Genomic DNA, 17,157 nt, shown 5'->3' on the forward strand with positions numbered 1-17,157 from the left:
TAGCAAGATCCCTCACCTTCCGAGGGGACACAAGCCAGCAGCCTGGGAGGAAAACAATTCTTCAGAAGCATGCCAGTCCCAGGGGACAATGGCAACTGTTGAACATTATGTTAAATGAGACAAAATCAGGGTCAGAACACCTCCAACCGCCCCCCTGGGGGGAAAGGCCCAGGCTGCCCACTAGGCCACCAGGGAGGGCCACAGCAGCATCCGGGATGGATGGGCAAGTCGCTGCCCCTTTGTGTGCACGTCTTACAGTCCAGTGCGCCCCACAAACTCTCCGGCTGCTTAACACCCTCTGCCCAGTGCCTCAAACGAGGCCCCAAGTGACCAGAGTCTGCAGGAAGCCCCCCAGGCACGTCCTCTCCGAGGGCCCCGCTTCTGCCTCCCAGCTGTCACTCCCACATCTGCTTCTCGCCCCCAGGGTGTTCTTCCTTCCCTGGCTGGTGAGACACCCCCGTGGCTCTCCAGCGGGCTGCTTTCCCGCCTGCACAGGTGACATGCCAGGCAACTGGTATTAGGAGACGGCTTTTAAGTCTCAGCTGAGGCCTCAACCCAGCGTGGACACCGAATAGCTACTGAGAGCCAAGTGTGCTAGGGGCCGTGTAGGAGCTTTGCGAGTTTTCTCTCTTCTCATCTGAAGCTCACAATCAGCTAAAATAAGGAGAGTCGTCACCCCCATTTTATGGATGAGGACGTGGGGGCTCAAGGCAATGCACTTAGCCAGCAGGTGGGCAGCAGAGCCAGGATCTGAACCTGAAACCAGCGCCAACACTGCTCCTTCCTGCATGAGAGCTGCCCTGGGTAGCCATGGGCTTACTTTGCGAAGCATCTAGCAGCTTCCTGTCCCCTTCATGACACACAGGTTCACTGTCTCAGAATGATCACGTCTTTGCCCTAACATTGCAAAGCATGAATTCCTACTAAGTTTCCACCAGTAAAGAAGAGTGATCTAGTGGAAAGTTCCTCCACTTTGGCGGCAGAACTAAAGGAGATTGTCACTTTCTGATGGAACAGTGACTTGACCTTGGACAAACTGCTCTCTGAGCCCACTTTCTCATCTACAAAATTAGCATAACACCACTTTTCCATAGGGGTGCTATGAGGCTCTCACGGGGTCCCATAAGTAAAAGCTAGTTCTCTTCTCTTCTCTCCTTAGCCGGGGACACTGAGGGGCAAAGAAGACCGGGAGGAGGCTCTCCAGGAACCCCTCAGCTCCAGGATGCTGGAAGCAGGCACTGCCTCTCCGCATGCATCTCCTGTGATCACCAACCCCGTGCTTATCCCCCCCGGCCTGCTTTCTGAGGTCTGTACCTCGAATGGTCCCCGCCCAGCCCGGGGGGCGACAGTGATGACTGGGTTACAGTTCTGAGAGCAAATCTCAGGGAGACCACTGCTAGACACACATTAGTCTCCTGGCCCCGGAGCTCAGCACTGCCAACCGACTCATTCTAAGATGTTATTGCTTATGTGTTGTTGATTCGTCGACTACAATCACCGGGAAGACTGTAGAAAGACAGAGAAAGCTTGCCATCATGCCACACGGGAATCAATCCTGTGGCTGTCACCTTATATAACTCTGGAGACAAGTGACTGTGGATTATATGAGGACAGATAGAATTAAAATAATTGTGTGAGGGCCGGGAACTGTGATTTCTCCTTCATAAAATATTCTTTAATATTTAATTATCTTTCAGTGTACAGAGTGAACGTTTGCGAGAAAATCTGACGAGGAGGATGTGGACTCGTCAGCAGCAAACCCACACATCCCTGCCTGCCGCCCTCGCTCTGCCCGCCGTGCCTCTGAGAGTCAGCTCAGGGGGCTTGGGTCTGCTGCCCCAGGAGGAAGGACTCTACCTGGGGGAGAAGGGGGGGCAGATTTCACTTGAACAAAGCCCTGGGCTGCTCGGGAAGCTTACTACCCAGCCCCCCGCAGCGGGCTGTCTCTGCAGGGCACACACTTCTGGCGGAAGCTACGGGTGAGCACAATCGTGTCCCGACACTGCCCTCTTGTGGCAGAGGCCCGCCTTGGGAGACCGGAGCCAGAGCAACAGGCCCGAGTGCCGGCAACACCAGCAACTGCTTTTAGGTTTAAAACTAAACCAATAAAGTGTGAGAATGAGTCACACCCAGTATTTACATGTCCTGAGAGATGGGTCCATCATGTGAAGCAAGACTAACGGTCTGGGTGGGCTGAGTGTCTCAGGAGAAGCAGGAAGCCAAGGCCGGGATCTATCCTAAGTTAGGGTCCACGGACGGAGCCCCCACGGCGGGCGCTGGTGCACAGCTCAATGTGGCTTTTCAAAGAGGTATTCCAGATCTGGGGCGCGCAGTCTCTGCTCTTTGTTTTTATTTTTAGCAAAGTCTCTCAGCAGTGCCATGACTTCGTTTTCAAATATTTCTGGGGCTGGTTTCGCTTCTGCAAGAGAAGAATGGGCAGAGAGAATGATGTCAGTTAATCCTCAGGCATAAGGACCCTGACACTTGAAACTCTGGCCTTTGCAAAGAACCGGGAGATACACAGACTGTCTCTAGTCTTCCTCTAAATGCACACAGTGGCCTGGAGCGGGAGCGGGTGACCCACGGCTGCCTGCCTGGGTAAACAGCGCTATTAGAACAGCTGCTCCCATCTGTTTACATACTGTCCACGGCCGCTTCTGCACGAGGATGGCAGATCTGAGTAGCTGCAACAGAGACCATATGGCCACAAGACTGAAATATTTACCGTCTGGCCTTTTATGAACAAGTCGGCTGACCCCCAGGCCGGTCCATACGCGGCAGCACGATTTTGCTCTGCACTCGGCATTTCTGTGTTTTCTGGGTACTGTGCTTCCCCTTCCAGCCTATACATTTCCCAAGGTGGAAGTCCTCAGTTGTACATGACAGACTAGGAGCTCTACTAACTTCAGCAAAAAGGAATTCATTAGAAGACTGTCAGAGGCACACAAAATGGACATGACCCCAGAAAATCAGATGCAGATGGAGAGGCCACAAGGGCATGGACAGCAAAGCCACGGGAGTGTCATCTTGGGGGTGTGCGAGGGGGCCCCGTATGCCTGCTTACCTCCCACCTCTCTCTCCACCTGGAGATACTCGCTTAAGATTCCAATTATAAGCAAAGCTCCCACCGGGGAAGCTTAGGTAATGTGCTCGAGAATGACCCTCCTACCAAGACTACAATGCTGGGAGAGAGAATTCCTCAAAGCTTAATTCCCCCTCACTCAGCACAGAGCCCAGCATCTAGGGGGCTTGGTGTCGGGTTTTGTTTTTGTGATCACTGGAGGCCAGGAGTTTGAGGCATCCCCCCGGAACAGTGTAAGTTGGAAAGAACACTAGGCTCATCCTAACAAGAAAAGCCAGAAAAACTACAAACAGCATGACTTTCTGTGAAGTCATCCGAGAACAGAGGTCACGGGGCAACCACGTAGAATAAAATCTAAGGGAAGAGAAGCTCCCCCCGCCAAAGGAGAAAGTGCACTTGAGCACCTGCCTGCCTGAGACAGGGCCCAGGAAGAACAGACACTGGATACCATCCGGACAGGTCAGAAGAGTTTGGCTAAAATGTTTAACCAACTGCTACAAGCCAAGTGGGGGCTAGCCACAGATGCCGGGGAGTGCACGCCCTGCAGGCTGTTCTCAGTAAACCTCCAGAGTGCGCTCCTGACCAAGACTAGTTCAGAGCAAGAGGTGGGAGAAAGTCTCCCTCACCGGTGCAAGCTGGGAGCAGCGGAGTGGCCAACATTGCAAAAAAAAAAAAAGCATAAAGCCTAGCCCAGCCCTTCTCCTCAATGAAATAAAAGCCTTAAGAGACTGGGTGTAGGTCTGCAAATCCTACTTCCTACTTGTTCAAGGACCCACTTGGGATGGTGAAAAGAGAAAAGGAAAAAAAGAAAAATCTCATCCTGTGGGACAGGCAGGGCCACAGGGACTGAAGGTGAACCAGGACAACGGAGAATGCCCTCCCAACCTTCCTTCCCCCAAGTGGGAAGCAACAGGAATCTACTGTTTGGGAAAGGCAGGAGCAGCGAGAGATTCCCTATGAGGCACAGAAATAGGGGGAAGGCTGAAAAGCTGAGGGGAGAACAGGAACACTGAGAACTACCTTCCGGAAACTCAGCCCCTACTCTCCGCGGATGGGAGCAAGAGGCTGGTGGTGCAGTGAAGGGAAGGAGAGCAGTAACAGAATCTAGGTGAGCTTAACTCCTAACTAGACTGACTCGATCCCATCCTAACAACTTACTGGAAGCATGCCCATTTCTAGGCATAAATACCATTCACTTCACTCTTTACTGTCCTACTTGTAATGTCTAAGACTCAATTAAAGATTATGAGATATGCATGCACACAAAAGAAGAAAAACACAACACACTATGAAGAGACAAAGCGATCAACAGAAAAAGCCTTGGGGATGACCCAGATGTCAGAACTGTTACGGAATTTAAAGTAACTAATACATTAGGGGGTCTGGGTGGCTCAGTCATTTCAAAGCATTTACCTCAGCTCAGGTCATGATCCTGGAGTCCTGGGATCCAGCCCCGCACCCGGCTCTCTGCTCAGTGAGGAGTCTGCTTCTCCCTCTGCCCTTCCCCCTGCTCACGTGCCCCCTCTCTCTCTGATAAATAAAATCTTTAAATAAAAAATAACTAAAATATTAAAGGCTCTACCAGAAAAAGTAGACAAAATGTAGGAACCAAATGAGCAGCTTGACTACAGAGCTGGAAACTATAAAAGCCAAATGTAAATGTTAGAACTAAAAACACAGTAGCAAATAAGCAGATTGACCTCAACAAGCTCATCAAGAGACTCAACACTGCAGTGCAGGAAAGAACTGGTGAACTAGAAGACAGATCAGTCTCACCGCTACAAATTCCCCAAATTGATACAGAAAAAGAAAAGACTTAAAGACACAAAACAGAATCTAGAAGCTGGAGGGTACAAGTAAACAGTGTATGGGAGCCTACACTCCCGGAGAACCCAAGCAGGAAAAATACCAAGAACAAACATCAAGACACATCATATTCAACACCTAAAAACCAAAGATGAAGTGGTGTAAACATTCAGGAAGAAAAGAGACATTACACGCATGGGAATAAAGAGACACAGTAGAGTTCTTGTCAGAACCTACACATACCAGGAAACAGCTCACGGTAATGCTACAGGAATTGGAAGGTAAAGGTACAATAAAGGTAACCGAAACAGCAAACCCGAACCCAGCACCGCTCCTGACCAGACGGCCTCAACCCCGCACACTAACAGCCAAACAAACAGACTCCTGTAACGCGCTGAAAGAAAGTCCTGTGAACCTGTAATTCCACACCCAGTGAAAATATCTTTCAAAAATGACAAAAACAGAGATAATTCATAAGAGCAGACCTGCTCTACAAGAAATATTAAAGGAAGTTCTTCAGGCAGAAGGAATAGGATACCAAATAGAAACATGGATCTAGGGCGCCTGGGTGGCTCAGTTGGTTAGGTGACTGCCTTCAGCTCGGGTCATGATCCTGGAGTCCTGGGATCGAGTCCCGCATCGGGCTCCCAGCTCCGCGGGGAGTCTGCTTCTCCCTCTGACCTTCTCCTCGCTCATGCTCTCTCTCACTGTCTCTCTCTTCTCTCAAATAAATAAATAAAATGTTTAAAAAAAAAAAAAAAGAAACATGGATCTATACAAAGAAATGAAGATCTCCAGCGATGACTAAAATAAAGGTTAATATAAAATATATTTGATAGTTATTTATTGTTGTACATATATAAAATATACTATAAAAATTACAATTTATAAAACTTTATATAAAATATAACATTCTCTGCCTTAATTTAAACTGCTCTAAAGATAATTGTCTAGGGTGTCTGGGTGGCTCAGTTGGTTAAGTGTCTGCCTTCGGCTCAGGTTACGATCCCAAGGTCCTGGGATCAAGCCCTGCACTGGACTCTCTGCTCAGCGGAAAGCCTGCTTCCTCCTCTCTCTCCGCCAGCCGCTCTGCCACTTGTACACTCTCTCTGTCAAATTAATAAATAAAATCTTAAAATTAAAAAAAAGACAATTGTCTGAAGTGAAACAAGAGAAATATAGTATAGGCCCACAATATAAGTAAAAGTAAAAAGTGTGACAACGACAAGATGGGAGGGAAGAATTGGGAGTATATTATTGTAAAGTTCTTATATCTTATGTGATACAGTAAATATAACTTGAAGAGACACTAATTCATTACAGATGTATATGGTAAAGCCTAGGGCAATCACTACAAAAAGTGATACAGGAAGTATAAACAATAAACCAACAATGGAGGTCATATGAAATTTAAAATACTCAATTAAAAAAATGGATATAGAGGGGAAAAGGAAAAAAGAACAGATGGAAGAAACAAGAAACAAAAGGACTGCAGATTTTAATTCAATCACATTGTTCAATTAATAAATGCAAATGGCCAAACATATCAATGGAAAGGTAGAGACTCTAAGACTGAATAAAAAAGAGACTACATATGCTATCTAGAAGAAGCTTGATCTGAGCATAAAGACAAAGATAGGTCAAAAGCAAAGGAATGGTGTGGGAGGCAGATTTGAAGCTGGCCCTCAGTATTCCCCACTCCCCTTGCATCCAAGTCCTGCGTAACCCTCAGGACTGGGAACATGACGATGCTGACCTCGATTAGGTTACACGGCAAAGCTGACCTCAGCACAGGGAAATTATCCAGGTGGTTCTGACCTCATCACATGCGCTCTTTATTTTATTTGTTTTTTAAGGGGGGACAGGGAGAGAGAGAGGCTTAAGCAGGCTCCACACCCAGCACGGAGCTCGATCTCACAACCCTGAGATCATGACCTGAGCTGAAATCAAGAGTCAGATGCTTGGGGTGCCTCATTGGCTCAGTGGGTTAAAGCCTCTGCTTTCGGCTCAGGTCATGATTCCAGGGTCATGGGATCGAGCCCCGCATCGGCTCTCTGCTCAGCGGGGAGCCTGCTTCCTCCTCTCTCTCTGCCTGTTTCTCTGCCTACTTGTGATCTCTGTCTGTCAAATAAATAAATAAAATCTTTAAAAAAAAAAAAAAAAGAGTCAGATGCTTAACTGACGGAGCCACCCAGGCGCCCCACATGCGCTCTTTCCAAGCACTGTTCTCCAGCTGGTGGCAGAAGGAAAGTCAGAGAGATCTGAAGTGTTCAGAGGGATTCCACGTGAGGGAGAATCTCCGCTGCTGAGATGGAAGGAAGCCTGCAGCAAGGACCTGCCAGTGGCTTCCCGGAGCTGAGAGATCAACAGGGAGCAAGACAATCGTCCTCAGCCCCTAACCCTAAGCACATGAATTCTAAGAACCTGAATGAGCTTCCAGACAGGAATGCAGAACAGCTGACACCAATTTCAGACTGAGTTCTAGGCCTACAGAACTTCTCACTTATAGAACTATGACTATATGTATAAATATGTATGAACCATGCTGTCTAAAATCACTGTTTCTCGTAGTTCTTCTAGATTTTATTTATTTATTTGACAAAAAAAGAGAGAGAACACAAGAAGAGGGAGCGGGAAAGGGAGCCTGATGTGGGACTTGATCCCAGGACCCTGGGATCATACCTGAGCTGAAGGTAGATGCTTAAGGACTGAGCCACCCAGGTGCCTGTTTCTTGTAATTTACTATGTAGCACAGAAAACTAACACAGATGGGAAAAATACATACCATGCAAACACTAATCAAAAGAAAGCTGGCATGCCTAAATTATTATCTGACACTTCAGAACAAAGAATATTATCAGCAGGGGTGCCTGGGTGGCTCAGTGGGTTAAGCCTCTGCCTTTGGCTCAGGTCATGATCCCAGGGCCCTGGGATCGAGCCCCACATCGGGCTCTCTGCTCAGCGGGGAGGCTACTTCCCCCCTCTCTCTGCCTGACTCTCTGCCTATTTGTGATCTCTGTCAAATAAATAAATAAATCTTAAAAAAAAAAAAACAGAGCTTCAAAATATATGAAGGAAAAACAGAGAACTGAAAGGAGTAATAGACAAATCTGCAAGATAACTAGAGATTTCAGCACTTTTCTCTTATTAATCAACAAAGTACAGAGGAAACCGGTCAGAACATCGAGAACAGGAAGAACGGCATCAACCAAGCTGCCTGAGGTGACATTGACAGCACGCTTCATCCACAGGTGCAGAAGACATGTTATGTTCAAAGAAGTGCACATGAGACACTTGTCAAGTGTCACGGTCATAGTTCAGGCCATAAAACAAATTTCAAGAAACTTAAAAGAACTGAAACTACACAACCTAAGTTCTGGGGTCCTAATGGAATTAGTAAGTTTCATTCATTTTGAATGAAACTTCCAGGAGCGCCTGGGTGGCTCAGCTGTTTGAGTTCCAGGGTCCTGGAATCAAGCCCTGAGTCAGGCTCTCTGTTCAGCAGGGAATCTGCTTCTCCCTCTCCCTCTGCTGCTCCCCCTGCTTGTGTTCCCTCACTGTCAAATAAATAAATATTGAAAGAAAGAAAGAAAGAAAGAAAGAAAGAAAGAAAAGAAAGAAAAGAAAAGAGACAACTCATGGGTCAAAGAGGAAGTCAGAAGGAAATTAGGAATTGAATGAATGAGAAAAACCAATCCAAATTCGCAACATGACACTAAAGCACTGCTTAGAGGGAAATTCATAGCATTAAATGCTTACAGTGGAAAAGGAGGTCTCAAATCATTGAGCTCAAGTTTCACCTTACAAAACTAAAAAAATAAGAGCAAACTAAGCCCAAACCAAGAAGGAAAAAAGGAAATAAAGAGCAGACATCAATGAAATTAGAAAAAGAAAAATAGAGCAAAAACAATGTAATCAAAAGCTGGTTCTCTGAAAAATAAATAAAATCGATAAACTTTTAGCTACACTGACCAAGAAAAAAAACCCACAAATCACCAATATTAGAAATAAAGGAGGGACCTTACTACAGCTCTTCAGACATTTAAAGAAAAAGGGAATATGACCATAACTTTATATCCATAGACTTAACGCCTTATGTGATGTGGCCAAATTTATTAAAGACACACTAATAAACGGACCTCATCTAAGTAAGAAGAAACAGAGAACTTGAATTGTTCCATAGCTATTAAAAAAAAAAATTAGACTTTACAGTTAAAACCTTCCAAAAGAGAAAACCTCAGATCCAGAAGGCTTCCCTAGCAAATTCTACCAAATATTTAAATAATACCAACTCTATATACCTTCCCAGAAAATGGAAGAGAAGAACACTTCATAACTCATTTTATGAAGCCAGCATTACCCTGATCACAACCAGATAAACTTACAAGAAAACTATACACCAGTACCCCCATTGAAGACAGATACAAAGATCTCCAAAATACTGGCAAATGAAATCAATCAAATGAAATCAATCAAGCAAAAGACCAGGTGATGTTTACCATGAGAAGGCAAGGTTGGTTTAATATTTGAAAATCAATCAATCAAAAATTCATCATATCAATAAATTAAGGGGAAAAAAGCACATGACCAAATTATAGTGTCTACAGAAATGCCTAGAAAGCAGCCGACAAAATTCAACATCTATTTATGAAAAAATGCTCTATATACAAATGAAAGGAAATTTTTTCAATCTGATAAAAGGCATTTATGACTAACCTACAGGTAACAGTATATTAATAATGAAAGAGTGAATACTTTCCCCCTAACACTAGGAACAGGCCAAGGGTGCTGCTCTCACTGCTACTATCAAGCATTATACCGGAGATCCTGGACACTGCAATAAAACAGATTAAAGATACAATGAGCATAGACTGAAAAAGAAGAAAATCTTCCCTGTTCACAGATGACACAGCTGTCTACACAGAAAATCCCAAAGAATCTACAAAACAGCTTCTAGATCTGAGTGAGTATACATAACACAAAAATCAACTGTATTTATACTTTCTACCAACAATGGGAAATTGAAAATTTCTCTTAAAGTACCATTTATAATGGCACAAAAGTATATGAAATACCTAGGTACAAATCCAGCAAAATATCTCCAAAATACGCTTAAACTACAAACACAGATTGTAGCAGTTAGGCTTCTAGGATGGCCCCCAAGACCTGCACCTCTATCATGCTCTTGCGTGATTCTCATGCCTACTCCCTGCCCTGGGCTGGACCTAACGACTCGATTCTAACCAACAGAACACAGCAAGGGCAACACAATGTCACTTCCGTGACTAGGTTACAAAACACTGAGACTTCCTTCCTGCTAGGAGACTCCTCTCTTGCCTTCTCGGCTTGCATGTTTTGAAGAAGCAAGCTTCCAAGCAGGAGAGGCCCTTGTGACAAGCAACAGAAGGCAGCCTCTAGGCAACAGCCAGCAAAGAACTTGGGCCTGCAGGTGGGGACCTGTGAGGAACTTAACTGTGCCAACACCAGAGAGAACTTAAAGCAGATCCTCCCCTGGCTGAGCCTCCAGATGAAACCCCAGACCCCAGGCTGACACCTTGATTGAAACTTTGCGACAGAGTAGAGCACAGCACCCAACTAAGCCATGACTGGATTCTAGATCCACAGAAAGGCTGAGATAATAATGGCGAGTTTGTTTAAAGCCAGTAAGTTTTGGGGTAATTTGTTATCCAACAATAGATAATATGCTAATTAAAGAAGTCAAAGACCTGAGAGCACCTGGATGGCTCAGTCGGTTAAGCATCTGCCTTCCGCTCAGGTCATGATCCCAAGGTCCTGGTATTGAGCCCTGCATTGGGCTCCCTGCTCATCAGGAAGTCTCCTTCTCCCTCTCCCTCCGTCCCTCTTTCCAGCTCGTGTGCTCACTCTCTATATCAGAAAAATAAAATTTTAATATTTTTAAATAAATGTAAAAAAGAGAGTCAAAAATCTAAATAAATGGAGATACGGCATGTGATAGATTAGACAATTCTCAATGCTAGAAGAATCTGATCTATTGTTCTAACACAACTCCAATCAAAACCCAGGTAGGTTTTTGTTTTTCTGGGTTGTTTTTTTTTTTTTTTTGAGAAACTCAACAGGTGATTCTAAAACTATAAAATTCCGAGAAGAAAAACAGAGAAAATCTTTGTGAATTCAGATAAAACAGATTCTTAGACACAGTATCAAAAGCATGATCCACTAACGTACCAAAGAAAACACTGTACTTCACCAAAATTAAAAACCGCTCTGTGAAAGACAATGTTAAGAAAATGCAAAGACAAACCATAAGCAAGGAAAAAGAAATTTCCAAGACACGTACCTGATAAAGAATTTCAATCTGACACAATGAACACTCAAACCTCAATTAGAAAATGAACCAACCCAACTCAAGGTAAAAACAAAGGTGGGGCAAGACCTGAAGAGACGTAAGAGCAAAGATGTAGGAATGGCAAAGAAGCACTTAAAAAAGATCCTCAAGGGACGCCTGGGTGGCTCAGTTGGTTGGGCAGCTGCCTTCGGCTCAGGTCATGATCCCGGCGTCCTGGGATCGAGTCCCACATCGGGCTCCTTGCTCATCAGGGAGCCTGCTTCTCCCTCTGCCTCTGCCTGCCATTCTGTCTGCCTGTGCTCGCTCTCTCTCCCTCTCTCTCTCTGACAAATAAATAAAATCTTTAAAAAAAAAAAAAAAAAAGATCCTCAATATCCTTAATCATCAGGGCCAGGCCAATTCACTACAGTGAAATATCACTGCCTATTTCTTAAAATGGCTAAAAACAAAAACAAATAAAATCCTGATATTACCAAGTGCTGGTAAGGACGGGGAACTTCACATCTGGTCCCTGACAATGGTGAATCTGTCTTCTGCCCCTATAGTTTTGCCCTTTCCCAGAACATCATAAAAATGGCATCATATAGTACGTATGGCCAGACTTTGAGTCTGGTCTCTTTCACTTAACAGAGGAGTCAGCAAACTATGGCCTGTGCGCTAAGAATGACTTTTAAATGGTTCAGGAGAAAAGTCAAAAGGGTATTTTGTGACACATGAAAACTCTATGAAATTTAAAGTTCAATGTCTGTCAATAAAATATTATTGCAACACTGTAGCAATGGCGGCCTGTGGGCTCCGGTGGCAGGGGTGGCAGACTCAAGACAAGGACCGTATGGTCTGCGCATATTCACTCCCTGTTCCATTACAGAAAAAGTTTGTCTTAACTCTTACCATATGACTCAGTGACCCTTCTCCTGGGTTTTTACCCAAGAAAAAACTGCAACCTACACCCACAAAAAGCTATATGCAAACGTTTATAGTGGCTTTACTCATAATCGCCTAAAACTGGAACACCTGATGTCCCTCCCCTGGTCAACGGATAAACAAACAGTGGGGCACATTCACAGGATGGAATTTTCCTCAACAACACTAAGGGAGCACAGAGTAAATATTTACACTTTGCGGGTTTTCCAATCTCTATATAAGTCTCAAGATTGTATTATCACACTTTATGCTCAGAACCTACAGAATGGTTTCTATTTTATGACTCAAATCTGGGCTGGAAACTTAAAACCAGAAGAGCCAGAGTGTGAAAGAAATGGAGGAGATGTCCGCTAATATCCATTCTCCCATTTTTCTTTGGTAACAGAACCCCCAATGTAACTGGATGCATGAAACAGACTATATTATTTTTTCATCCTGACTAAAAATCATCATGTGACTGAACTGTGGGCAATGGAAAACTAGGGAAAGTGTGGGGCATAATCTTCTGCGGACTCATAAAAAATAAGGTGTGAGCTTCTACACACTCTCTCCTGGCTGAAACATAAGCCATGACAGACAGAGCCACAGCAACCACCTTCAACCATGAGGTAGACAGCACATGACGGCCATCTGGGGGATCTGCACCGCATGACTTCTGAATGGAATGCCTACCTCTGGACTGCTGTTATGAGAGAGAAATACAATCCTGATTTATTTAAGCTATTATTGGTTTGTTTGTTTTCTCTGATAGCCAAAGCTAATCCTAACTATAAACAGTGAGAACCGTTCTTCCCAAAGGTAATGCTGTTTTTAGACTATCAAGGAACACTTGCTATGCAGCCTTTAGAGCTGTCGGGTTCCACACCATTCCCCCTTCCCAGCCTGGTTTTTCTGTAACTCTGCCTTTCCACACCATTCCACTAAACTCCCTTTTTGCTTATGTCAGATGGGTTTCTGTTGCTTACAAACGAAGAACTTTAATAAAACCATTTTGCACACTTTGAAAAATTTGGAGAGTGCTGGGGTTGAGTGTTGACTGCATGAACAAAAGAAAAAAATTGCCGAGGACACAAAATTCCAGACTCAAATCAGCGTGAACCATCCTACTTTTCACATCATGCTGCTTGCTGATCATGCCCAGTACCTGTGGCCCAGTAGTAAATATCCCAGTCATTACTGGGCTCATTAATCAGACGATCATAGAGGTTCAGCTGTTTCTCAGTCATGTGGTGCAGATATTCTTTAGCAAAGAGGCTAAAACAAGAAAGAGAGAAAACAAAGATGAAAAAGCCATCTCCAGTAAAAAAGAAAGTGACACCAAGTCTCGTATTTCCCTACCTAAGCAGAATACAGTTTTCCAACATTCCCCTCTTTCTGCTCTCATAGAGCAGCCGGGCTCTTTTGGTTTCTATGGACTCATCAGTTCGCTCCTGCCACGGAGGCAAAGGGATTTCAATCATGTCTTTTTGGGAATCTGTTGGGCTGTCACCTCTGTAGCAACGGCTGAATGATGGTATGCTGAGCAAAGGAGACACTAGATGGCGCCTTGACAGAGCAAGCATCTGAAATAAACCACAAACACCTTTATAAGGACTAACATCACTGGCATTCACTCAACACTTACTAGGTGCTAAATGCATTCAATCTCATTTAGTTCTTACGAAATTATGTTGATACTGTCCCCACTTTATTACACAGGAAACTGAGTCTCAGGAAGTTAAATAACTTACCAAGGTCACCCAGATAGTAAATGCAGTTAGGACTGGAACCCAGCCCTAACTGCAAATGTATTCTTAACACCCTTCCAGAAATTCTCCAGCAGAAATATTTTCTCCTTCCTTTATATTCCCTTAAGATTCTTTTTTTTTTTTTAAAGATGTTATTTATTTATTTGACAGACAAAGATCACAAGTAGGCAGAGAGGCAGGCAGAGAGAGAGGAGAAGCAAGCTCCCTGCCAAGCAGAGAGCCCGATGTGGGGCTCGATCCCAGGACCCTGGGACCATGACCTGAGCTGAAGGCAGAGGCTTTAACCCACTGAGCCACCCAGGCGCCCCTCCCTTAAGATTCTTATGGACTGGTATATATTATTCACTCGCTTGTGTTGCAATCTGAGCATACAGTGATGGCATGGTTCCTAATCCTCCACAGGCTCCCAATTTGGAGAAGGGCAAAACCTATCCAAATGCAATGAAAAGGTAGTGACACCAGCAAGATGACTGAACAGGAGGCCTCACACTCTCCTTTTCTCACAGAGACACCAACTCAACAATACATGGACCAACTCCCTTTATGAGAAATCTAGAAACCAAGTAAGAGATTCCTGAAAAAAGCCAGCAAATCCTTCCAACTGGGAATTCACATGCATAAGCCTAGAAAAGACCTATCCATGCAAGAAGTCGGACAGGCTCCTGGAATCTCTAGCCAAGCTGACTGGTGAAGGTCTTTTCTTCTACAAAGCCAGTCCACAAAGACTTAGGAGAGGTAACTTTTTTCAAAAGTGTGGATCTGACAGAGAGCTGCAAGGGACGTAAAGAAACAGGAATACATGGCCCAGTCAAGGGAAGAAAATAAATCTCTAGAAGCTGGCCCTAAAAAAACAGAGGCATATGAATTACCTGACAAAGAATTCAAAACAACGGTCATCAAAATGTTCAATGAGCTCAAAAAAGAAAAAAAAAGAAAGCATGAACAGAATATCAACAGGAAGAAATATTAAAAAGAACCGAACAAATTTTGGAACCGAAGAATAGAATGACCAAATGAAAAAAATTCACTATGGGGGTTAACCGGCAGACTTGATCAAGCAGAAGAAATAATCAGGGAACTCAAAGACAGGTCATTTGAAATTTCCCAATCAGAGGAAGAAAAAGAAGAATGAAAAAGACTGAAATGCGCCCAAGGGACTTATGACATCATCAAGCAAACCAATATAAATATTATGGGTAAAGATAAATATGTGACAAATATAGGATATTATAATAGTGGTACGTAAATCACTTTTAATTCTGGTATAAAAGTTGAAATAGAAAAACATAGGCTAATGGATATACAACACAAAAATATGTAATTGTGGGGGTGCCTGGGTGGTGCCATTGGGTAAGCAACCAACTCTTGATTTCTGCTTGGGTCTTGAGCTCAGGGTCCTGAATTCCAACCCTGTGTTGGGGCTCTGCACTCAGTGCAGAGTCCGCTTGGGACCCTCTCCCTCTGCCCCTTCCTCCCCACCCACCCCCACCTTTGTACACATGTGCGTTCTCTCGCAAATAAACAAATCTTTTTAAATAAATAAATAAATAAAATCTTTTAAAAAAAAATATAGAGAGGCGCCTCGTGGCTCAGTGGGTTAAGCCTCTGCCTTCCACTCAGGTCATGATCTCAGGGTCCTGGGATCGAGCCCTGCATCCGGCTTTCTGCACAGCCTGACTCTCTGCCTCCTTGTATACTCTTTCTCTGTCAAATAAATAAAATCTTAAAAAAAAAAAAAGTATGTAATTATAACATCAATAATGTAAACAGGGTGATGTAAAAGGGTAGGCTTTTTGGTATGTAACTGAAGTTACATTATTAACAGCTTAAAATAGATTATTATGTTTTATGTAAGCCCCATGGTAACCAAGAATAAAACATTCATAGAAGATACATAATAGAAAATGAGAAAGGGGTCAGGGTGCCTGGGTGGCTCAGTGGGTTAAAGCCTCTGCCTTCAGCTCAGGTGGTGATCCCGGGGTCCTGGGATCGAGCCCCGCATCGGGCTCTCTGCTCAGCGGGGAGCCTGCTTCCCTTCCTCTCTCTCTGCCTGCCTCTCTGCCTACCTGTGATCTGTCAAATAAATAAATAAAATCTTAAAAAAAAAAAACAAAAAAACCAGAGTTTAAGTCAAAAACTACCAGGAGAGATATGGGACGTTATCATATAATGATAAGAGTAGGGATAACAGAGTAAATGCACCAGAAATATAAATCAATTATAAATATATATGCAACCAACATCAGGGCACTCAAACATATGAAGCAAACTGACAGAACTGAAAGGGGAGATAAACAGTAATGCAATAAAAAAAGATTTCAATATTCCACATTCAGTAATGGATAGAGCATCTAGACGGAATATCAATAAAGAGAAGACCTGAATAACAATATAGACTAAATGGACCAAAACGGACATGTACAGAACATTTCACCCAAAAGCTGCAGAATACATTATTTTCAAGCACCCTTGAGTGGGAATACTCTCCAAGATAGATCACCTTATCTATCTATCTATCTAAGGTTGCAAAACAAGCCTTACCAAATTTAAAAAGATTAAAATGATACAAATGATCACACTGACATGAAACTTGAGATCAACATCAGAAGGAAAACTGGAAAATTCACAAATATGTGAAAATTAAACAACACACTGTAGCTCATGAATAACCAATCGTTCACATGGATTAAAGAAGAAATCGAAAGGGGAACTCGAAATGAGGAACTCGTACTCGGAAATATCTTGAAACGAAAACGCAACACACACAAAAGTTATGAGAAGCAGCAAAGAGTAGTACTGAGATGTTACAGTGTGAAAAGCCTACAATAAAAAAAATTATCTTAACATGTGAAATATCTCTAACAGGTATTAGACAAAAGAACAGACTGAAGAACACGGAGAGGTGGTGCAGCCAGCTCCACCTGGGGAACAGGTGAAATCTGAACTGGGTCTCGCACGAGACAGGCACACAGTGAGCTAAGAAAAGGGTGGATGTGACCTGAATCTCCTGTTGCAAGGCGGATCTCTCCTTGGTTCTGCCCTTGCCATGGGCTAGCAGGCAGCTGGATGCTCCTCGCAGTCTTCATGACTGCGCTGGTGGACGAGACTCAGTCCCCACTACAGCACCCGGGCCCCTAAAATCTCTACGCTCCTTACCCGTGGCAGAACCTGAAACGTGGAAGCCACCGCCATCCTTCCCGACTCACACCGGAAGCCTACTGTCAGGTCACTTCCGGGAACTTCCAGACGCCTGAAGTGCGGACTTGAGC

The 17,157-nt window shown here is 44.1% G+C and overlaps 1 protein-coding gene across 2 annotated transcripts; it reads right to left on the bottom strand.

Moving 5' to 3' along the window:
* Positions 1 to 1,617: 1,617 nt before the first annotated feature.
* On the bottom strand, positions 1,618 to 17,126 carry LOC111149652 (succinate dehydrogenase complex assembly factor 2). Of its 2 annotated transcripts, XR_002640770.1 has the most exons (5): positions 17,045 to 17,126; positions 13,479 to 13,702; positions 13,285 to 13,394; positions 1,978 to 2,419; positions 1,618 to 1,944 (listed from the first exon to the last, which is right to left on the bottom strand). XR_002640770.1 is itself a non-coding variant. In XM_022506850.1 (4 exons), the coding sequence occupies exons 1-4, from the start codon at positions 17,078 to 17,080 to the stop codon at positions 2,289 to 2,291; spliced, it is 501 nt and encodes a 166-aa protein (XP_022362558.1). In that variant the 5' UTR covers positions 17,081 to 17,126; the 3' UTR covers positions 1,619 to 2,288. The 2 variants fall into 2 exon arrangements, 1 of the variants encoding a protein (XP_022362558.1); XM_022506850.1 differs by having other exon boundaries at positions 1,619 to 2,419.
* Between the last annotated feature and the right edge of the window lie 31 nt (positions 17,127 to 17,157).

Source organism: Enhydra lutris, unplaced genomic scaffold (genome assembly GCF_002288905.1).
Source record: "Enhydra lutris kenyoni isolate GAN:26980312 unplaced genomic scaffold, ASM228890v2 scaffoldscaffold22, whole genome shotgun sequence".
In the NCBI taxonomy this organism is placed as follows: domain Eukaryota; kingdom Metazoa; phylum Chordata; class Mammalia; order Carnivora; family Mustelidae; genus Enhydra; species Enhydra lutris.

Excerpts from the sequence above, each read along its gene's own strand:
- LOC111149652 (XM_022506850.1), bottom strand. The coding sequence starts at position 17,080 with ATGGCGGTGGCTTCCACGTTTCAGGTTCTGCCACGG. Across the intron at positions 13,395-13,478 it reads GAAAACTGTATTCTGCTTAG|CCTCTTTGCTAAAGAATATC; the intron begins GTAGGGAAATAC and ends TTCTTGTTTTAG. Across the intron at positions 2,420-13,284 it reads TATTTACTACTGGGCCACAG|AAGCGAAACCAGCCCCAGAA; the intron begins GTACTGGGCATG and ends CTTCTCTTGCAG.